A 24,975-nucleotide genomic window follows, 5' to 3' on the forward strand; every position below is an offset into this window, starting at 1 on the left:
CCTCAAACAGGCTTACAGGTTTTGTTTGTTCGAATTGTCTGATGTGGCTGACAGTGTACATATTTGTATATACAAGGCTCTGTGGTAGACCACATGTTATTGCCAAAGATACCGCATTGGTAACCTGGTTATTGTTGTTAAAGAAATGAGTAATAAATTAATAAAATATATTATTTTTTAAACGTATTTCATTTTACATGCTAAAGATGTTGATTACATTTCATTACCTCTATATACAATTTACTTATATTACAAAATATCAGGATAATATGATGTTCGCGCTCAATAGAACGTAATCTGTTGATGTCTTGTGTAGAAAACTAACCCTACACTCAAGTAAGTACACCTTATGCTTTATGACAAGACAATATGCTGAACCCCCCCCCCCCCTCCCCCTCCCTTGCTCAGTTACCACCTTTAGCAAATAGCCCTAAATCACCTTGCCTTGCGCGTCACATTTAAAAAAAAGGCATATTTCTTTTATTTAGATGTTTATTTATTTATTTAACCTCGTTATCCTGTTCACTTACAAAAATATAAGATTATAACAATTCAGGTAAAATAAAGAGCAATTGAAATAGAAAATACGTATGAAAGATATAGAAAGTACCGGTCTTTCACAGGGCTCTGCACAGAAACAAATATTAACATAGGGCCTACTTCATAAAATACACCGTGTCTTGTTAAATACTATTACATTTTACTTTATCTTTACAAATATAATTGGTGTTAAATAATCAAGAAAGCATGAGCAAGAGGATGGAGAGAGAGAGAGAGAGAGAGAGCGATAGAGAGAGAGGGGGGGAGGGAGAGAGGTGACAGAACTGTAGAATGAGGGAGATAATCAAAAAAGACAGTTGAAGTGACGTGTGAAGGAAAGGGGAGAGTGGAAGTGAGAGAAGGTGGGAGAGAGAGAAAGAAAGATAGAACGAGGGAGTGATAGAGGGAGAGAGAAAGAGAACGAGAGAGATATAGAGATTGATAACAACAAAAGAAGAAGAAACAAAGACGCTCGAGGTTTTCAGATTTTTTGTAAATATGCCCTTCAGATGATTTTTTTAAAATCTTTGTGATTGTGTTTTCCCCACAAAAAAAAAAATCCTTCGTGACAACTACCCCTCAGAAAAACTGATGTTCAAGGTGTTATAGTTTGTCAGGGATGATTTGTCCGCGGGATAGTCTGTTCTCTCGCAAAATATTAAACGGGAAGATTGATATCTGGGCAAGAGACGTCAGCCTTCCCTTTTTTGAAGGGTGGGGTTAACTGCCATACTGCGCTATTCCAGTTCAAGTGCAAACAATATAAGAATTTTGTTTTGTCTTTCAGTAGAATATGAATGAGGACTCGGTAATTTGTAATATAGAACCCCTCGGTCTCGACATAAAAGTATTCCGTAATGACATTTTAACACTGTTTTTGTTCGTTATTCATTTATTTATTTATTTATTGGTGTATACATTTATCCATATATTCATTTATGCATTTATTCATTTATTAAGTATGTCTTAGTAGTCCCATTCAGTGCCACGGAGGTCCTGCTTCTGGATGAACAAAATAATACAACATAATTATACAAAAATATATTAAACAGGTAATGATAATTGTGAATAGTTGATTATAAAAAGCAAACTATTTCAAGAGGGCAAGTGAAGGTAATCGTCCCCCTGACAAATTCCATCCATGACATTTTGTTAAGGTTTTGTCATTAAAATTGAATGCTCTTTCATACTTGATACTCAGTTTTTCATTATCTCACAAAGTTTAAATTAGTTTATGTAGCGCCCTCTATACCATAATATACAAATTGTAATTATACAATAACATGTTGAGAATGAGAAGTCATTGTAATGTCAATAATCAACGCTAGCCAAATTTTTATTTTCACAGGGACGTCCGGATTGATAATTTTAGGGGACGCAAACATCTTCATTTTTATAAAAATATTTGGAAAACACCCTCCCCCAAAAAAATAAAAAATAATAATAATTATGAAAAAACTTAAATGAAATGGAATAGTGATTCTATTTTCTTTATGCTTTTCAGAATTATGAATCATATTACATTTTCGAAATTTTTCATTTCTGAATATATAGACGCACTATCATCTTAAAAGAATGTAAAAAATCCGTTTTCATTTTCGTCATGATATTTAAACAAGTTACATTCTGTTTTAAAAACTTTTTGTAATAGATAGGAATACCAATCTTGTTAATTTTAAAACCTACTGGTATTTGAAAATGTGTGACACGAACCTCCGAAAATAATGAACCTTTCCATTTTTGAGAAACAAGGTTTCCTTAATGTTTCAGTAATTACATGAATATAGTTAACTGAAATCCTATAATTCGTAACATTTCAGGCAGTAAGTCCTGGCACCTGGAGAGTGATCTGCACCTGTCGTTATGTCACCCCATTTCCCTTCCCTTTGGAGGAGGGGGGGGGCCTGATCTTGAAACTCTGTGAGCATCGTTTGGAAACAATGGTTGCTAGACTAGTATTAAAAATCAAATCTTTTGCATCTGGTCGTTGGGTATACCAGGCACACATTTAATATCTTTGACAACAGCCACACTCCTCTCTCCAATAAAAAGCTGGATCAAACAAGAACCAACAGAAAAGCGAATGTGGCTCATGATTATCGCCCTCACGCTGAAGTTTATGGTTGGATGCACGCAGCTCGAAAGCTGGGGGAGTTAGCGCACATTAACAAAGGGAAACCTCGAAAGGGAAAAAAAACCATTGTTACCTTCATATCAGTGCTAAAAGTCGAAGAAACAAGTCGATGTTTTTTCTCCGAGAGATTTTGAGCATGGAAATAGCTGCCTGTAATGAGCTGTGGTATTGCTGTCTTCTCTGCTGATTGTCTTCGTTATTCATAAATCATCGTTCGAGATACTCACTTTCGAATCGCATGACGGGAAGATGTTAACCACCGTCGCAATCGTGTTGGTTCTATCTCTTCATGTTGGGAGAAGTTGTGCCCTTGTAACCGAACAAGATAATACTTGTTTAAACAGTTATTCTTGGAGCGCAAGAGGGGTAAGTAATTTCATTTCTTTTTATCATTACGCTTCCGCTTTCCATGGTAGCAGCCATCGACTTATTCGCTTTGATACTTTATCTAATTTTTATTTCAACGTGACTTGGGTTACTCTCTGAATAAAGATTCCCTTTCAAACATGAAATTATTGAACTAATTACTAATAGCATTTTACTCATATATTTTTGCTTATGATTATGCAGGGTGGAATATAGTTCTGTTACATTACTAACCGAGATGCTATGCATTTTAGTATTACGAAATGACAACATTTAGAAAGAACACAATGCACGAGTGATCTGGGTAATAAAGTGCAAATCGCAAACATACCATGCATTCGCATCGAAACCCATACAAGCTATTACATATATGATTGATGGGCAATGAGGCTTATCGGATCCTGTTTTTATGAAGATCATGCCATTCTTTTTAATAAAAGATCAAACTTGTGAGCCACAATAGCGATTCTTATCACTAAATAGCTGAGCATTCCTTGCACTGTACCAGGCGGTGAAAGAAGCCCATAGAAAAGAAGAGACCATAATCAAAAAAGGGGGAAAGCCGTGGTATATAAAATTATGAAGGACAATAAGTTGTAAACTGTCGTGTGTTCGATGAACAATAGAAAGGGGAAATTTTAATCACATTATTCCATGTCAACATAAGGATTGCGACACATTTTGAATCATTCATTTTTCAAAACATCAAATTTTCCTCACAATTTCAGATTTGTTTTGGGATGAGGGAGGGTAGAGTTTGTCTTGTCATAAAGCGCTTGATGATAAATAAAACATATACTGTATGACATTGACATAAGTATGACATTAGTGATGAAGATGACCTATTACACTCCACTAGATTTTCACGATGTTCGATATAATTGTTAACCTGGAAGATGTTTAATTGTTAAGGGAACCTTTTTATTTCAAAGGATCACAGATCACTCCCATTCTGATTTGATCCAAAGTGTTTTATCCTCAAAGGGCAATCAAATCTTTGTAATAATTACCTTTGTATGAGAGATTAAAGAAATAGAAAGGGGAAAGTTTGAAATAAATCGGACTAATAATGAGAGAGTTATGAGTGTTTGTAGTATGGGATCACTTTATCTAAATGCGAGTGGATAGTGACGCAGTCACGGAAAACTCAACCGTTTCTCGTTTACAAAATATCATTAATTTCTGTTTTCTCCTAAGCGCCTTCTTCTAAAGCTTCGGGCACTACTCAATTATAGTGTGGATATTATAGCATATTATAGTGTATTATTATAGGTTCTCATACTCATGTTACAGATTTTTTGTACTATACGTATAGCGAATACACCTTTCAAAGATTCATAACTTTCTTATTTTTATCCTGATTTCGTTCAAACTTAAATCAGTCCGCTTCTTTGTTTTTAAGTTCTGCTTTCTTTTAGTAAAGTTATTATGTTATATTATGATTGGATTTCCTTTAGAGGGCAAGTACACTCCAAAAACAACTTACTTTCAATAGTAGCAGAAAAATCAGACAAACCAATCATTTTGAGCAAAATCGGATAACTAATAAGAACATTTTTATTGACATGAAACACTTGAAAATCACAAGACAAATTGGCAACTCACTCATGAGTCTGTGACGTCATTGCCTCACCATCTACTCATTATTTTCTTTAAATTGATAATATAAATGTCCCATTTCCCCCCTAATAATTTTATTTCCTCACACCAGCATCCCAGTTGTATTGATAGTAATATGTTTTTATGTGGATGCACTAATATGGAGTAATTATTTTCAGTTAAATCCTGAAAAATTGAATTTTTATTAACTATTTATATAAAATCAATGATTATGAATATACAATATTTAGAAAAAAGTATCAATTCTTCAAAGTTCATAAAAGATTTTGAGTGTCATTTTGAAATGTCATGCACGCAATATGATACAAATCATAAAACCTGGGCAAAGGCATGGCGAAATCAAATTTTTATATAAAAAATAAAAGTGTATAAAGCGATTGATAAATAGTGAGGCACTGACATCACAAACTGATAAATCAAATTGGCAATTTATGTAGTGATTTCCATTGTTCCATACTTTTTCATACTTTTTTAAAAATTCATAGCTTCTTTATTAGTTATCCGATTTTACTCAATTTTTGTTTGCTCTGTTTCTCTTGTTCTATTAAAAGCAAATTACTTTTGGAGTGGACTTTGCCTCCAACATGTCTAAAAAGGAAAAAAATGTGATATATCAATGAAAAGGAACGATTCCAAGACCTTTGATTGTTCTAAAATTCAAGATGTTTGTGCCTATATAGTTCAACAGACTGCGATGAAAGCGTTATACTTCACACTGACTATGAACATAACGGACACAGAAAGCGGACAAAATATACAGTTCCTCAGGTAGACAAAGGAACATCCCTTCACTGCTATTATGTAAAGATGTGTAGAACAGGTGTCACATGCATATTCACCTGTTCTACACATTTTTACATAATAGCAGTGAAGGGATGTTCCTTTGTCTACCTGAGGAACTGTATATTTTGTCCGCTTTCCTTGTCCGGCATGTTCATAGTGTCATTCACACCGCCACACCGACCGAAGTTTAGCTATTGGGGGTTATGTAATATTTTGTTCAGTCTGTAGTCGAGATTGGGTCGATCTCATTATTTTTTACTGAGGTACATTCATGGGTGTCGATCTGTAACTGATACCTATTCATCAGGGGGGGGATGATCTATTCATTCACCCCCCCCCCCTGATGAATAGGTATTACGTAAGGATCGACACCCATGGGTACATTAAAGGTACTATGTCCCATTTGTAGGCCAAAACATGAAAATGTTAAATTCCAACGGCATTTGAAAGATAATACTAATTTAGAACTTCCCTCAAAACGAAAGGGCCTGAAAATGTCTTTAATGGGAAAATAACGACCATTGGTTGTCGAATCGACTTTAGTAATTGCAATCTATCTAGTTATAGTCTGATTTTCAGACCCTTGTACCGAATGGTCCTACGTTTTGGGCTGCGCAAAGATTAATTAAGTTTAATTTGGGCCATTACAAAAAGTGGGTTATTGATGTAGAAAAATGCTAATGAACCCTTTTCAGCTCATTTTATGTATGTTATTACCAAATTTTATATAAAAAAAGTCAGTCAGTCACTCAATAGTGTCTAAATGGGTTTCCTTGCATAATTTGATTATCAGGACACTTTCAACGTTTACATTTCACAGAAAGGACATAGGCCTACGTGACATATTCATAAATCCTGCAAAGTTAATTTGATGTTGGCTGCAAATGGGAAATAGTACCTTTAAAACCCCTTTGAAGCTCAAACAATATGATGCCAAAATGTCACTTAAATTGTATCATAATATAAAAGAGGATGACATTTAAGTCACATTTCTGCAAGGATTTTCAAAACAAATGTGTTTGAAGTCGATAATGATAGAAGAATACAAATTTAGGTTTTCTGCGTACAACAGACCCAAATTATGTATTCTTTTATCAATATTTGTCTTCAAACACTTTGGGCGATCTTTGCAGAAGTGTGTCTTAAGTTAAATGTGATATTTTGCCATCAAATCTTTGGCGAATTTGGGGCCCCCAACACTTTAAAGGAGCATGGATATTACCCTTTGCCTATGTATGTGGAGTTGACGTGCTCAAAGAACACTTCATTAAAAGTATAACCATATGTTTCAAAACATTGCCTCCAAGATTTATTGTACGTTTCATCTAATGTCCTCTTTTTCAGAATGGCGAACCAGTATACCAGTACATGGTAACAGAAACAACAGAACACTGTTTAGGTAAGATTTTACACATTGAGGGGATTGCGAAATAGTTTTTACCCATAATAGACGGAAGGGTTTCCAAGTTGGACGCATTAACACGATCATGGGTGGACAAGTACAATGCGCTTAGAAACACCTCGAACTATGATGGTTAACAAATATATTTTTGTTGTGGATTCTGTTCTTTATTATCCTGCTCCGTGTTCACGATCAGATCTATTATCAAGAAAAGGAGGCCGCTTTTGGGTGTAACATTATTCTTATAAATGCTATATTGATCCAGGGGGTTATGGATGATCATCGTGAATCAAAGTGGAACGAATGCTATTGATATCACTATGACCTTCGGATTGGTCACGCTGTTAGTCCAGTGGAGTATGGTTTTGACTGCCAAATAACTACTATTTACCTGGTGGTTTTGAATGGTGATGAAGTGTGAACGACGGCTAGAAGAATCAGCGTGTATCTCAATACCTCTAATTTAGTTCGATTCACATCAATGCCACGTATCTCCGAGAACTGAGAAGAAAACAAGAGAAAAATTGTTTGAAATATGTTATTGGAATTCATTCCTTTAAAACAGAGCAAATACAATATTCATTGAATTATTTTAAAAGATAAAAGACAAGTATTGTGGTTTGATTGTTGAGATGATTCGTTCCTGTTTTTAGTCATTTCTTCAATAAATCAACTATTGAAATTTGGCCTTCGATTAAATTGTTGTAAAAAGACATGCGATTGTCGAAGGATTTTACACATAATAATAAATCAAGGTTAATGGGATATAAGCCCACCCACGTATTGTAATTAACGAGCCTTTTTAATGGGATGTCGGTGAACTTGTAAAATTATGACGGTTTTGTGAACGATGTCCTGGTTGATACTTACATTGACAATTTCTTTAATTATCATTTCAGCTCTTTATGGGCTCTGATTCTTTTAAAGATTCTTAAAGTTAACATAAATCCCCCGAAGCAGCCTATACAAAAAGAAAGAAAAAACGACTATAGAACAAATATAACATACAGGAAATACGGAACAATGTACCGAAAAACAATGTACATCCAAGTAAATTACAAAAGAAGAGAGTAAAGCCGTTTAAAACGTCATAATATATAGTTTTTGTCCTTATTGAAAGGTTTCATATTATGTTTCAGTTTGTTGAGATTTGAAGATTGATACGGTTAAATTCAAATGAAATCTTCAAAATTGTCTATTCTCTAGATTGCCAGTTGGACGACATCGTTCGGAAAACTAACACGGAACATGCAGAAAAAGTTTATGAAGTGAAGACTGGCTTCTACGGGGCCATGGAAGATAACGGGGACGTCATCACTTGTCTAAATATCACATTTGAAATCAATCGCCATAGTAAGTACTAGTAATTGTTCATCCAACGTCAAATTACTTCACAACAATACAATTTTTGCACTAATTTCTTTTGTTTAGGCACGATAACTTCTCACCCCGATCATAATTCATATACACGCTCATAAAGATCAGTATATTGCTCACATACATTCCCAGTGCATCAAGCGGATGATCCTTTTGTCTGTCTTCATGCCTGGTTTATCATTGAAAATAACAGGGGTTTGCGGTTTTTCAAACAGTATTCATGAATAGATGTATTAAAATCCATTGGAACCATCATTTTACTGCAATCTACTGCAATTGTATCACGTTATACGACAACTTCACGGTGGAATTCATGCGTATCAACCCATGTCCTTCCCTATAATAGAAATTACTCTGTCTCAAAGAAACCGAAACTTAACATTGTTTCACTTGTGTTTAAACAAAACTTGTTTACGATCCGAAAGTAGGTAAAAGGTACTAATTTTAGCTATGTAAAGTATCGTGTATTTCATACATTTTATACGACACAAGAGATGGTATGTTGCAACAAGAAAATTTGCATTTTGGTTTATATATTGATGTAATCCATAGAGGGGCGATACACTTACTTAGCCCTCCCCCTCCAAAATTAGCCTTTAGACAGTAACATATTCTGTATAAGCAGCTTTAATAGTAGACATGGTGGTAGGTTGTGTGCTTAGTAAGGTGTGTTTTCAGTACCACTATTGTTCCGCTCTTTGGATCAATGAAAAAATACTACTACAAAGATTCTTTCATTTTGTGTTCAATATATTTGTATGTACATGTTCATGGATATTGATGAGAGGTGTTTGTAAGACTCCGTGGAAAAACAGTGGTATTATGCTTTTGAAGTTGGTTATTCGCCATGTTTGATTTATATATGATTTAACATGTATATTTCAAGCTTCAAACAATGTTTTGTGGAAATTAGAACAATATAAATAATAAAAGCAGGCTATTTTGTTCACACAGGTATATATTACATGTACATGTGGAGCATGTCTCGCCGGGTAGCTTAATTCCTCAAGTCCATTTTGATATTTGCCTATGCGTCATGATTTGACAATGTTTAAAAAACCTTTGAGACGTAGACACAAATATTATATTAATACAATGCATATTCATAATCAGTATCAAGTAAACTACTGCTTCTTATATTTTGTAGGCGCTTCCAATCTTGAAGGATTGTTATTCACCCTCGAAGATCATTGGGATGGTGATTATGAAGAGTGCTTTAGACTGAACTTTACAACAAGATTGACCAGTTCATCTCTCTTTGACACCACAACTGAGAACAGAAATGTGAGTTTTAAAAACAGTACAGTATCACTTCTTCATGTTTAAAACATATGACATTGCGATTCCACTTAGGATTGCAAATACCAAGCCCAACGTGTCAGATTATATACACCCTCTTTCATGACAAGTTTTTAGAACTCCGGCATTATTTATATTGAGTAAAATATACGTTGTGTATGCTTTTATGAAAAGGGGTTTGCTATATATTATGGTGAAATGTTGCAATCAAAGGTTTCAGCTGAATAAAGCAAAGACGATAATTATGATTTACTCCCCCCCCCCCCTTGTTTTAAACTTTAAGATAAGGTTGAACAGAGGTCTCTGTAGTCCGCACCATCCCATATTGATGTATGTAATTTACACTCGCTTAGACAGAAAGAATACCGCCCCCCCCCCCCCCCCTAGTTCATCTTTTTCTGGATATGCCACTGGTAATTAATTTTGTTGTTATCCTTACTCTAAAACTCATTATTTATTTGAAGCGAGGAATATAAGATGAAAAAAAGATGATACATCTCTGATCGTTATCAAAACATCACATTTGATAGAATAGTAATTTTACAAAGTGATTACTTTAAGGTCCTCAGTCTATAAACATAGAGGCACATTTTTATTATTAGGTAAAATCTTCTCTTTTTCTTGCACGTACTGAGTTTTGTACAATGTAAACAATAAAAACAGTGGCCATAAATTTGTGCATGCAATGTCATTAATTACGATTATAACAAATAGGACGTCATTGAAGCGAGAGTAATTTATTTATCGAAAGCAAAACAAATAGTACATCAGTAACTCTGGAACCTTTTGTATGTGGCCTGTTTGGTCTTTGTTTGCATGTGAAGTTTGCTATTTTAACTATATAGGTAAAAGATGTCACGCTCGCACTTTTTTGCTTTTGTTTCACATGCATGGCTAATAAAGGGATATTGAAGGGGAGGTGCGGTTTTCTTTTAGTTTCATCTCATTTAAAGCTAACCTTGAATTCGTTAGATGGAACTTGAATAATCCATACGGCAGACCAGTGACTATGGCCGTCAAATGTACAACAAAATATTTACTAAAAGTCATCTTACAGAAACCATGACCCTTCAATTCAATTCAATTCAACTTTATTTCTGTTTCTAACAATAAATTACAAATCAACTATATTCATTCACAACAATTAAGGAATACCTATTGGACTCTGTTTACGATCATTACTCGATACACGATCGGGACGACTACTTCAACATTTATTTTCTTTACTCGATTCATAGTACTCATTCATTGACAAATTATTGGTGCTATGTAACAGTGGCTGTAATTCGTGAGAAGCTGTACGAATTTAGTTTTCATCATAACCAGAACCCAAGGCTTATCTACAATGAAATAAAACCCCAAAGTTGTTTAGCTAGTTTTGCTTCTCCCATCAATGATGGGCGAACTATCTTTAATCACGTGATTTACTTATGACCAATCGTAGAGCAAGATTCTTAGTATGTGGAATATAATATATAATAATAAATTGGACTTTAGATAATCATCTAGAGGACCTATGGTCTAGGAAGAATTGGAACTTTACCATGGCTACTACTAGTATAACCATAAGTGTACGAGGCGGGGTTGGCTACACTCTAAAAACTGAAATGTTAAATCACCATTTAAAAGGACCGAGGAGTGACCACTCTTTCAAAATGGTAGATTAACACTTTGAACATGTTGGATCCAACACTATAAAGGTTGAATCTAGCAGGTTAAAGGAACAATCTGACATTTTGAAAGAGTGGTCACTCCTCGGCCCTTTTAAATTGACATTTAACATTTAAGTTTTTAGAGTGTATATAGGGGCTGCAACCCCGAGGATTTATATAGTTTCGATATTCGGGCAACCATCATATTCAGGCAACGAGGTGCTAGAATATTTGTCACATTCGGGCAATGAGATGCCCAAATGTCCTTCAGGCAGCGAGAAGTTTAGAAACAGGAAAGTTAGAATTCGAGCGTGTGGCGTCAGCCCGCACATGAAGATGTGCCCATGAGCTAATGACTGCAACCAGTGATCACATTGACTATAATATACATTCCGAATATAACACATTTTACCTTTGTCATCATTTAATCCCTCTGTCATTTCAGAGGCTTTTTCATTTCGACTGCTTCTGCGATCTGAAGATAAGTGACGGCGGACCTAATTACGATTACACTTTGAAAATCCGTTCTCTACCATTCCAAAATGAGAATTGTACCTTGGTAGATGATCAGACCGTCACATCATATGTCAAAGTACCTGGTATGTTTATCCCTTATATTTTAATCTTAAATTATTGAAAATTCATACACTGGTCTGTTAAACAGAGATCTTCCCTATTTCAAGTAAGTATTTTATATTTTTTAATTAATCTGCTTTACTTTCAAATGTTAATGCTTTTCGCTGCATGTCGCAGTTTTACGAACCCTAACTTGCTTTGCTCAGATGCCCGCTGTTAAACAGAGATCTTCCCTATTTCAAGTAAGTATTTTATATTTTTTAATTCATCTGCTTTACTTTCAAATGTTAACGCTTTTCGCTGCCTGTCGCAGTTTTACGAACCCTACCTTGCTTTGCTCAGCTACCCAAATTCTATACGAGAGGTTGGTTAAAATAAAGACATTATGTTAACTAAATAGCTTTGATATGAATGATTATAAAGGTGAAATTGATTCACTGGTAAATTAAGCTGAAAATGGTCGTGAAATTAAAAACATGTGCGTCTCGTCCTTTTTCATTTCAGAATTTAAAAGAATCAAGATTCTTTATTTTATATTTTTCCAATTTTTTAACAGTTTGTGACGATCCTGTAAGAACGTGGACGGATAAATATTGTCAGAAGAAACAAAAAGGTAAGGGCTTGTGTTTTTTGTTTTCAAAGCTGGAAAAGACACTCACCACATTACGATTTCCATAGAATATTGGCAGCTAATATTAATTTTAAAGTCAAAATTAGAAAGTTGAAACTTTAAACGAAAATCATGTAGGCCACAAAACATGTCAGTTAGGCTATCACGAGAAAAACGTTTCCCATATTCAAATAGACACCGCATACATTACCCATTAATAAATAAAATTGATAATATTTCAAACCAACATTATACATTACTCTTATAAGGGTGTTGGACCGTTTGATGCCATTGAAAGTATACCTAAGTCCTAGGCCTTCTTATTAGTTATTCCCAACTCTCTTTTTTTAAAGGACTTCTATACTGTAAATTCATTGACAGATTTGCTTGTGAACTCCTATTTGTCTTGATAGACCATTTTCGATATAATATATAATATAACAAAATTTAATGCATACGATTGTGAAATGCCATAAAAATAAATATTTCATTCACCTGTTAGGAATAATTATGGCTTATCTTACCTAAGAACTCGTACTATAATGCACTTTGCATTCTGACTATTGGTGAATGAAATAATTTAATTATAGCTAGGCCCTTCACGAAGACCTATGCCTTAAATTCAATTTGGTTACATTTACGAAAATAGTCTGTTGCTTACCATCTTTATTCTATCATATTTGTTACGAATATAAGGAAAGATCCATTTACAAAAAAACAAACTGTCACTATTCATGTCATACATTCAGGGATAATCATCATTCTTTAAAAGGATAAACTAACAGTTCTGTTTGTTCTTTCTTTCTTTCGCTGCCTGTTTGTTTATTTGCCATTTAGCAGAGACATGGAACCCTTTTATTGCATTTTACCAAGCCTTCCCAAAATACAACACCTTAAGACTGACCTTCGAACCTGCACCTCCTTATTATCTCATAACTCAATATGAGATTTACATACTCAACATGATGAGACAATTTATTGTCGATGGACATATCATCTACGTGGTATGATTGTTTTCTTTGTTTTATATTCCTAATTATGCATATTGTAATTATACACACAAACAAAAATTACAGCTTAAGTGACGGCCTGAACATGATCATTTTAATAAATCAAATTATAAATATCCTTTGAATTTGTATCGGTAATTGCGTGTGTTTTTTTTAACAGTTCAACATTTACAGTTCTTCCTGTAACAACCCTTTAAAATTCAGGCAGACTTGCTTTTCTCCCTAGAATATTATGCTTTGAAGTTTATGACGATGTTTTACTTTTAATTATGACAAATTAGTCCATCAGTGATCACTATTGACAAAGGTATATCATTATTTGAGCTACCAATCATCCATTGTTATTTTCACTGTCAGGCTGATTTGAATATAACTCCTGTTGAGGTTGATGGCTCCAGTGTGAACGCTACATCCAGGGACTATGCTGATGTGAACGCGAAACCAGGAGATAGCATTACTGTAACGGTTAGTCAGCAACATGAAATATTTAAAGTACAAGTCCACTCCAAAAATAACTTACTTTCAATAGAAGCAGAAAAATCAGAAAAACCAATAAAAGAAAGTTTGAACAAAATCGGATAACTAATCAGACAGTTATGAATTTTTGAAAAAGTATGTAAAACTATAGAACAATGGAAATCACTACACAAATTGCCAATTTGGTTATCAGTTTGTGACGTCATTTCCTTACTATTTATCAATTGCTTTATATAGTTTAATCCCATTAATTTCTCTTTTTATCCCCCAAAACTTGATGTCCACATACCTTTGCCCAGATTATATGGTTTGTATCATATTGCGTGCATTACATTGCTCAAATTCTGTTATGAACTTTGAAGAATTGATACTATTTTCTAAATATTGTATATTCATAATTATTGACTTTTTATCTAAATGGTTTGTCAAAAGTCACATTTTTCATGATTTAACTGAAGAAAAAAAAACTCTATATTAGTGCATCCACACAAAAACACATTACTATCAATCTAAATTGGATGCTGGTGTGAAGAAATAAGATTCTTAGGAGGAAAATAGGAAAATTATATTATCAATATAAAGAAAACAATTAGTGGATAGTGAGGACATGACGTCACAGACTGGTTTGATTGGTTTGTCTGATTTTTCCGCATCTATTGAAAGCAATTTATTTTTCGAGTTTACTTGGCCTTTGATATTCACCGTCATTATATTGAGAAGTTCAGTCTCAAATAATTGGTCTCCCATTAGGAATAGTTTAAAGTAAAATTAGCAAAATTAGAATACAGCAGTTTCCGGATTGTATGATTTGAAATGTTGAAATAATGATAGTATACCGCTTACCAATCAAACCGCGTCATAGCACTTTCCCGAACGCAATTATACACAGTGGGTAATTACCTTCATATGGAATTCTATGAAAATATAGCTTTGCCGGATTTTTTAAAGATCTTTGAGGTGTTTATGTTAATTCACTGAACCAACTACCAGTAAATTACCTGGTAAAAGGCTGCTTTAAAACTTGCTCGTATAAAAAGAAAGGATATTATTAATTCCCTGGTAAGATTACTAAGAAAAACACTCGTTCTGCGAAAATAAAACTTGATATCCTTTGGTCCAAAAATGGGGGAAAGTAAGCAAATGAATACCGTTTGGTGAAGGTGAAGGGACAAACTATCACTTCCGTGGCGATCTTGATGTAGCTATCTTTCCGAAGCGAAGCCGAGGAAAGCCTAGCGTATACATTCAGATCGCCGAGGAAGTGATAGTTTGCCATCGCCTGAAACTAAAATGGGATTATTTGCTTTATCCATCATTTCAACAGCTAGCAAACAATGTACGATACGTATTGTGCTTGTAGTATGGTGGTGTGACCATATAGTTCGCGCGTGACCAAAGTTCGCGTACTAACAATAAAAGCGCTTAAAGAGGAAAGCAATACGCAGCGTATACAATTAAAGTGCGTTGCACTGTACTGTAGAGAGTACTTCTATCTTCAGTGAAAGTGCGTTGCACTGTGTAGATAGTACTACTATCTACACAGTGCAAAGAACTTTTATTCTCCCATCAATGATGGGCGAACTATCTTTCATCACGTGATTTACTTTTGACCAATCATAGAGCAAGATTCTTAGTATGTGGAATATAACAAGGCATAAGAGAGATACCGTATAATGAAACTTTATATCTATTCATAGTGATATCGCTTGTTCTTGTCCAATCTTCACGAGCTGTTTATGTGCATTCTGGAAGTGATCTCCCTGATATCATCTGTCCATGTCTTTCTTGATTTTCCTCTTGACCTTCTCCCATTCATTCGAACCTCGTGTTAAAGATGAAGTTGAGTTCTGGTCATGCGATTGCATTATGAAAGAAACGGTGTGGAATCGATCAGAAAAGGTTGATCATCTAGCACATAAGAAATGTGTGTGTATTGCAAGGTTCTGGAATCATCAAAATGATTAGAAATTTGGCCAAGTCTTGGTAAAGTTACAAACACTGTACACAGAAAGATGTATATGGGACTACACGAACACGTGGCGTAAAAATCCTACCCCCGAGTTTTACGATTTTAATGAAATATTTAGAATATGAAGGCATTTGAAGAACCATGCTTTTCAGGAAACATGTCTTATCTGATGTTCTTCCACACTTGCATTGCATAATAAGAATGATAACGCTCACAAATTTTTTTTTTACCTCTTCCCAGAACTCAACCTTCTCTTTAAAGGTTTTTAAAGGGAAAGTGAATGAAGCATTCTCTATTCATTAAGTTCTGCAAATACAACTAATGATTTGTTTTGTTTTATCTATTTTTAGATTATAGCAAAGAATGGTATACGTGAGGTGTTCCGCAGAGTAGGTCCCGTTCTCATATTTCAAGGTAAGAAATGCTACAGGAACTTGATCCTTGCAAACATTATGCAATATTCCATGTTTCTACATTGAATTTCATATTATACCTAGCATGCATAAAAGACAAAGGAACATTATAGTTCTCAAACAACAGCCTAAATTGTGCTTTACCGCATTGAAATATTGCATTACGCGTAAATGAAAACATGGTTTGACGAGTTATGACAAAATTGATATCTGATATTGATATCTTGTTCATCTTTAAAAAAAACTTTAAAAAGACTTCCATTAAACCATTATCTAAAATCCAGTGTAATTTTTGTTGTTGAAAGAATTAGTTACACAAAATACACGATCTCATGTAGAATTATTGGATCATAAAGTTACCCTTTAGATTTAGTCAACCAGAAATTATAAAAGTTAAACTTTAGACGAAGATCATGTAGGCCACACATCATGTAAAGGTTAGTCAGTTAGGCTATCACGAGAAAAACGTTTCTCATATTCAAATAGACACCGTATAATCAGGGTGCAACTATTTTACCTACAGTGTTACGCATCTCTCCTGGAAACACAAAGTCGTTTAATCAAATGTCTTGTGGCATGAAATGTTGGACCATATGAGTTCTTCATCAGGCAGCAACTTTTGTTTGAATTTATTTTGTGTTGGCTGTGTGAGAATGGTAATAGAGGGCCAGAAATACCACTTTTTGGCTGTTACGCATTTGGATTCGAAAATGTGTCTTTTTCATTAGGTGTTACCATGGATTTACACAAGATATGCCATATATTTTCTTGCCAGCTTGTAGTCCTTTTTATCTCCACTCACTATTTTTTTACGGCTTGAGAATTGACCCAAATATTGCGATACAGTGGTTATTTCTGTGAAGAGAGACAAGCGTAACGCTTTTTTGAAAAACAGCTTTGTGTATAATTTTGCCTCTATAATTCATATATTTTAGCATTATATCAATTGGTATTTGGTTATATTTTCTGAGTAGCATGTTGTCCTATCATCAGAAACAAAAAATCAAACAAAGATACAAGTTTTACAAAAATATATACCCACATTCCAATCATAAATTTTGTCCGGAATTTCCTGTTGTGTCCGTAACGGTGTAATTCCTGCTATGTGAAAATGTTTTCAAAGTTCTTATATACTTTGCTTTGTGTAACTTCCTCCGGGGACTAGCTGAGGTATAATAAAATTCAGCTAAGCATAACAGTTTTTTTTTTGCAGTTTAATAAATGGCAATTGTAGTGTCCGTAACGTATGTAGTGTCCGTAACACAACTAATGCGGTGGTCACATCCCGCCGTACTTGCAAGTGCGTGCTGTCTACGTGCAAAAACGTGGGCAAAATTTGGGTATCGGTACGTGGTGAGTACCGCCTCCGTACGGATTTGGGAGCACGCAGACACACCGTAGCACTTTTAGTGCACGAGGAACTTTCGCTGCGTTCGGGCTACCGATTCACCCCCAGTGTGCGTGACGTGCGTGCCCGGTACTGCCAACGAGCGCACAACGCACTGACTCCGTGCGTTTTTAAATTTGTTTCCCACGATCACTTGCTCTACGGAAGGCGCACTTAGCACGTGCGTGCTGCGCACGTGATAAGCGCGTGGTCCGTGCTTACTCGTCACTTCCCCAGTTCAACTTTCTAAATGAGCACGCAGAACTCACGTAGACCGTACCGAGTAAGCACGTGCTCCGCACTTACAACGCACGTTGTGCGCACTGATTTATGCAGTATACAAAAGCCGAGCCGACGGAAGAGTGCCAACATTTCGTCTCCAAGATGGCGCCGAAGAAGACACAGAATAAGGGTCAGCTGCATCTGCAGCTCAAAAGGCAGCGGATAAGAAGAAAAGAGAGGCCCAACAGAAACGGGCCGCGGAAGATGAGAGGGCCAGAGAGGAAGAGGAGAGGAGGAGCGAAAAAGGAGCCAGATGGTGACGCCAAAGCGTTTGATCATGAGGAGGGTGCTGCTGGTGGATCGGAGAAGGGGTCACATGAAAAGGGTGTGACAAAGGAAAAGGCCAACTGCTCGTTCTCGGCGAAACAGGAGGAGCGCCTGGTTGAGTTCTTCTCGGTCAATCCGGTCTTCTTCGATAAGTTTCTCAGGGTTTTCCCTTCCCTTGAGGCCCGTTGGCCGACCATCTGGTTGGGTTCGGTCATCTGCACATCCTCCCTCCAGGCCCCAGGGACCACGTTGCCATCCTCATCCTCGTGGTCCAAATTAAGGTCCTGTAGTCCGGGCCGGCGCTTTCGCAGCCAATTGTGAAGGGTGAGGCAGCCCAACACAACGCGAATCACCCTGTCAGGCCCCAACAGCAGGGTGGTGAGTAGGCACCGCCACCGGTGAGCCAATATCTCGAAGCCGTTCTCCACAACCCGACGGGCCCGAGAGGTCCGATAGTTTATCACGCTCTCTTTGTGGGTCATGGCACGGCGACTGTATGGCTTCAAGAGCCACTTTCGCAGGGGAAAAGCATCATCGCCTACGATGAAGTAAGGAAAGTTCCGGTCGTCGACTGGAAGTGGATCCGGTGCTGGGAATCCAATGGTGTGGTCCTCCAGTGCCCCCCGGAGGGTGGACTCGTTGAACACGCGTGCGTCTGAGGAAGAGCCGTTTGCCCCCACCTTGCACCACAAGAAGGAATAGTTAGCATCCACGATGGCCAGGAGCACCACAGAACAGAAGCGCTTATAATTGTAATAGAGCGATCCACTTTTATTGGGCTTCTTGATGGCGATATGTTTCCCATCGATCGCCCCATAACAGTGGTGAAAGTTCCATCGCGTTCCAAACTGGCTGGCGACGGCTTTCCACTCGTCCTGTGTGGAGGGCATGTTGAACATCTCCTCCTTATGTTCCTTGTAGATGGCGGTGCAGACCTCCGGCACAAACGTGGATATGCTGTTGTGTGCCACCCGGAAGTCATAAATTTTAAAGCAAATACAAAGCAAAACCAAGAATTTGTTATGGCAGAAATGAAGACACACACCTTGGGCACTTGGTGATTCGAGGGGTCACTCGGAGCAGGAGCTCGGCGAAGAGATTGGGGTCCATTCGGATGTATCCGACATAGTCCCCCCGCGATTCACGCTCTAGTTCTTGGAACAACGTTTCGTACTGCCCGAAAAGCCTCCTCTCGATCCATGGGCGAACCCACCATCTCCTGCGTCGGCATCTCTGTTGCCTCTCTCTCTCTCCCGTATCAAGGCAAGTAATACCACGTCGTGCTCATGCGCTGCCACTTGAAGGTGTTCTTGCAGCATCAGAACCCGGAGTCTCTGCGGTGGAATGGGCGGCATCATGAGGAGGCAGCAGCAGCTGGGACTTCTAGAGAAAATGGGAATGTCGTCCTATATACTTCGACATACCCCGACTCACCAAGTTCTTCGGACGTGCACGCACTTACAACGTGCGAGTGAGTAAGGACACCGTACGTGAGCAGCACGTGTAAGTACGGCCTCCGTAACGTGGCAACCGCACGGAGACCGTACGTTGTTAGCACGTAGTAAGCACGTTGTAAGCACGTACAACGCACTTACCACGTGCGCAACGTACGATGCACGCAACCGCTCTAGGCCAGGCGTGGCGTGCGGGCCACGTACTTACACCGTGCGTGTGACGTGCTTTGCCGGTACTCCCTCCCTGCCTTTGCCACTCCCTCCCTACGTTTTCAGAAAACGTGGCGGCCGTGGCCTCCCCAAAACCGTACGGACTAAAAACACGCACGGTGGGATGTGACCAACGCTTTACACAAGTGTGTGATGGTCTAAAAATACAGCTTGATAACTAAATACTACAAATTTTTAATTCAAATTTGATTTGATACAGTTGCTCTTATGAATGAATAACACAAATTCTCTTTTCCTGGAAGGTTTTCTCCTGGATATGATATTTCGCAAACAAATAAGCTATTTTCCATGAATTTAATTTAAAATATTTTTAAAAAATTGACTTACGACTAATTTAATATCCATATTTTATTTAAATAATATTAGTTAGATGTAATAAAGTATCAAATTAAATGCATCATTGTGTTTTAGTTTCATTATCGAGGGTAGAAAAGAGTAGGAGCCAGTGTTACGGACACTACAGATCTGTGTTACGGACACTACAGAAGGAGTAATATCAAGGCCTGCAAGCCAAACTGTACCTCTTTCTCTGGATAACAGTGTTCTAAAATAAATGTTAACATTGTAAAAGCTGTCTATGACATCAAATATGTATGATGCATGAGAAAATACAACATTTTAATCATTTAATTGCCTACCTACGAAATGTAAAAGTCACTACATTGTATTTTATGTCCACACACACACAAACACCTGGGCACACACCAGTACGTGTATGACTTATGTCTCCTGAGGACTATGCAAAAATATCTTCTATTGAGGACACCCCCTTTGAGGGGATTAACATATACAATATGAAATATCTCATCGTCTACGTTTTTGCTTACAATTTCTCTTGATAAATTAAGCATACTATTTGATGGAGAGAGAGAGAAAAAAATAGACTGAGGTCGCTTTTGACTTACCGACATTTGTATATAAAATATATCTGAAGATTTTATGAATACTGGTTTGATTGCCACCACCAACAACGATCACCAAACATCTGAGGATTATTGAATAAACGTATCATAAATGATTATTGATTACACCATAATTTTGCATATATATTAATTATCATTTCTTTGTATAAATGCTTTGTTCCTGTTTTTCGGCGTACACTGTCTAAGGTCTTACAAGTATACCACTAAGTTGGTCGAAATACTCTTCATAAAGTACAGACTGTGGTCTTTTAATGACCCCAAATTTTTCAACGCTATTTTAACGAGTTCCTAAAAATGGGTTCTAAATATACTGAATATATCCTGCAGCACATCCATGTACGATACAACGACAATGCATGCAGTGCAATCTTCTCCAAACGCACATTGAATCCTGCACCACATAATAAACTGTAATATACAAGGACACCATGGGAACTTTTTTTTTCAAACATATTGTTTTTTTGGTGTCACTGAGCAAATCTTGTAAGGTCCTATGAGATACATTTATCTTTTCAGAGTTACTTCTCAAAATGAAGTACATCGTCCTTTCGTCTTTTCAAAAATCTAGGGTTTTCATGCTTATGTCTTTAAGAGGCTCACCTTGATTATGCTACATGATGTACTGTATTATCCTCTTTTTTTCTCTCTTCTTCCTTTTTTTATTATATTGTTCTTCCTTTTCCCTATTTCTAATTCTTATCCTTTTCTTTATTCTTCTTTTTCTTTCTTAAGTTATTATTCTTTTTATTCTCTTCTTCCTTCTTTTAATCTTTCCTCATGCTTTCCTTCGTTTTATCATTTTTTAATGTCTTCTTTCATCTTCCTTTAATAATTTTCTAAATAGTTATGCTTCTTTCAATGTTTAAAAGTGAGCAGAGAAGATGGAGAAGAAGAAAAAACACTCCAATTCGGCCACCCCTATAAATAAATAGAGCAAATTATGTTTTCTGCTTCTATTGAAAGGGAGGACTTCCCTTTAACCATAAAAAAGGCTGGGCTATTTGAGGTCTCGATATGGCCGGGGGTGCATTATCCCCCCCTAAGATCTCGGCCGTGAAATGGCCGATCGCCGCGAAAATTTTGCAGCATGTCACATGAAGTGTATAGAATACTATGGTAAATTTAATTTTTTGAAAAATTAAAAACTTGCATATTTATGGTATTGCAAATAAGGTCATAAAATTCACCTGTTTACCCATCAACCTTATATTCTTTATATTTAAGCATTCTTTTTCACTAAATGTATTTGATAAACCATTTGAAACAATAATACGACAACAATTTTGGGAGAGCTAGGTTATTCTTTATGTTATCTCTTGTTTGGATAATTTCTTAAGTATTTCATTGTTTTTTTCAACTTTTGTATTTTATTGTTGTTGTTTTTTTCTAACTACAATTCAACTATTTTGACTCCCAAACCAAACACCAAAACTTTAAACAAGACCCAATAACCAATGTTTTATCTCTTTTTAGGAGAAAATGACATTTCCATAATTATGTTTTGCACACAAATCACGATTTTGGGCTGACATGCAAAGACAAAAGGTCACGTGACTTTGTAACTGTACCCCCCCCCCCCCCCCCCCGATTTAAAAAAAAATGTTTTAAAAGATGCGCAAGACTCAAAAGAAAAAAGTCAGCGAGCGGCGGGGCGCCATCCGTATGCGGTCCCGAACAATAACAAAAATCGCGGAGGGGGGGGGGGCATAATGGTCCCCGGCCTTATTAGGGTTCAGTCCTATCTAAGAGACTTGATAATGAGGATTTGAAAAGATACTCTCTGTTGGTCTCAAGATATGCAGCAACAACAATGATGGCAGAAAAAAAGCAAAGGATTACTTATATTTTGCATCAAAGAATAGCATGTACACAAACTGTAGTGTCCGTAACATTTTATAGGATTTTGTACATGCTATTTTGGACAACTTATGATATGAAACGAGCCTTCCCAGCAATTTGATTTGTTTTATATGTATACAGATGGGACTAAAGTTTGTAATTTGTCTCATTTACCAATGTTTGGTTGGCTTTTTTAAAAGTTTCAGGTTTTGAAAAAATTTAATTTATCAGATTTGACCTTGTGTTACCTCTGATGTGTATACTGAGTCTAATTTATGGACTGAAGTGAGTGTGAATTGTTTTATTTTTCACAAATGGCCAAGAAATTCCCCAAAAAAGTGCAAAATATTTGAGTGTTAAGATAAATAATGCTCGAAAATTCCATTTCAGTAGCTTTGTGTAGTGTCCGTAACACCTACCACCCCCTGTTGTGTTGCTGTTCATAAAATGATAACCAAGATAGTTTCCTCCAGGATATTGCAGGTTATTGACCCTAGGGTATGGATGAACAATTTGGGGTTGATGAAACTGCTCTATTGCATACTTCATTTTTGGACCCAAGTGCAAATGGTTTTGCACCCTGATTGTGGCTATACCGATTATACTTTACCCATTAACAAATAAAATTGATATTATTTCAAACCAACATTATACATTATGGTATTGGACTGTTTGATGCCTTTGAAAGTAAAAGTTAGTCCTAGGCCTTCTTATTCGTTATTCCCAACTCTCTTTTTTGTAAGGACTTCTATACTGTAAATTCACTGAAAGATTTGCTTGTGAACTCCTATTTGTCTTGATAGACCATTTTCGATATAATATATAATAAAACAAAATTTAATGCATACGATTGTGAAATGCCATAAAAACAAATATTTCATTCACCTGTTAGGAATAAGTGTATTATAGTCAGAATGCGAATTTCATCAGTTCTTACTAGGTAGGACAAAATATTATGGCTTATCTTACCTAAGAACACGTACTATAATGCACTTTGCATTCTGACTATTGATATGCACTTCTTCCTTACAGGTGAATGAAATAATTTAATTATAGCTAGGCCCTTTACAAAGACCTATGCCTTAAATTTAATTTGGTTACATTTACGAAAATAGTCTGTTGCTAACCATCTTTATTCTAATATATTTGTTACGAATATAAGGAAAGATCCATTTACAAAAAAACAAACTGTCACTATTCATGTCATACATTCAGGATAACCATAATTCTTTATAAGGAAAAGCTAACAGTTCCGTTTGTTTCTTTCTTTCTTTCTTTGCCTGCTTGTTTATTTGCCATCTATCAGAGACATGGAACCCTTTTATTGCATTTTACCAAGCCTTCCCAGACTACAACATCTTAAGACTGACCTTCGAACCTGCAGCTCCTTCTTATCCAATAACTCTATATGAGATTTACATACACGACATGATGACAGGATATTCTGTCGACGGACATATCATCTACGTGGTATGATTGTTTTCTTTGTTTTATATTCCTAATTAAGCATATTTTGATTACACACACAAACAAACTGTACAGCTTAAGTGACGATCTGAACATGATCATTTCAATAATTCAAAATATAATTATCCTTTGAATTTTTATCGGTAATTGTGATTTAAAAAAAATAATTAGGCAGTTCAAGATTACAGTTCTTCCTGTAACAACCCTTTAAAAATTCAGGCAGACCTGCTTTTCTCCATAGAGGATTATGCTTTTAAGTTTATGACGATGTTCCGAATTTTGTGTAATAAACGCTTAACTATTATACTTTCAATTTGGAAAAATTAGTCCATCAGTGATCACTATTGACAAAGGTATATCATTATTTGAGCTACCAATCATCCATTGTTTTTTTCACTGTCAGGCTGATTTGAATATAACTCGTGTTGAGGTTGATGGCTCCAGTGTGAACGCTACATCCAGGGACTATGCTGAGGTGAACGCGAAACCAGGAGATAGCATCACTGTAACGGTTAGTCAGCAACATGACATATTTAATATTCACAATCATTATCTTAAGAAGTTCAGTCTCGAATAATTGGGCTCCCTGAGGTAATTGACTCGTTTGGAAAAGTTTGAAGAGATCATAGTTGCAGACCAGAATTAGAATACAGCAGTTTCCGGATTGTATGATTTGAAATTTTGAAATAATGGATAGTACCGCTAACCAATGAAACCGCGTCATAGCACTTTCCCGAACGCAATGGTACAACGTGGATAATGACCTTATGAAATTTCAAAAAGAATCTAACTTTCCGGGATTAAAAAGAGAGTAAGGGGTGTATTTTGTCAATTCATTATACCAATTACTATTATATTACCTGATAAAAGGCTGCTCTACAAATTGCTTGTAGGTGT

At 36.2% G+C, this 24,975-nt stretch overlaps 1 protein-coding gene across 4 annotated transcripts in view; it reads left to right on the top strand.

The window, feature by feature from the left end:
- The first annotated feature begins 2,740 nt into the window (after positions 1 to 2,740).
- Positions 2,741 to 24,975, top strand: part of LOC100893626 — a 28,424-nt gene continuing 6,189 nt past the window's right edge. For 3 of the 4 annotated variants that reach the window (XM_003726508.3, XM_030972423.1, XM_030972424.1), the window contains exons 1-11: positions 2,741 to 3,040; positions 6,788 to 6,842; positions 8,052 to 8,198; positions 9,370 to 9,506; positions 11,619 to 11,772; positions 12,306 to 12,362; positions 13,197 to 13,363; positions 13,727 to 13,834; positions 16,166 to 16,229; positions 23,918 to 24,081; positions 24,482 to 24,589. In XM_003726508.3, coding sequence (XP_003726556.2) covers positions 2,924 to 3,040; positions 6,788 to 6,842; positions 8,052 to 8,198; positions 9,370 to 9,506; positions 11,619 to 11,772; positions 12,306 to 12,362; positions 13,197 to 13,363; positions 13,727 to 13,834; positions 16,166 to 16,229; positions 23,918 to 24,081; positions 24,482 to 24,589 — 1,278 coding nt within the window. In that variant the 5' untranslated portion in view covers positions 2,741 to 2,923. The remainder of the gene's footprint in view (positions 3,041 to 6,787; positions 6,843 to 8,051; positions 8,199 to 9,369; positions 9,507 to 11,618; positions 11,773 to 12,305; positions 12,363 to 13,196; positions 13,364 to 13,726; positions 13,835 to 16,165; positions 16,230 to 23,917; positions 24,082 to 24,481; positions 24,590 to 24,975) is intronic. The other variant, XM_011680783.2, reaches the window with a different exon arrangement.

This window comes from Strongylocentrotus purpuratus, unplaced genomic scaffold (genome assembly GCF_000002235.5).
Source record: "Strongylocentrotus purpuratus isolate Spur 01 unplaced genomic scaffold, Spur_5.0 spur5_scaffold_6, whole genome shotgun sequence".
NCBI classification, from domain to species: Eukaryota; Metazoa; Echinodermata; class Echinoidea; order Camarodonta; family Strongylocentrotidae; genus Strongylocentrotus; species Strongylocentrotus purpuratus.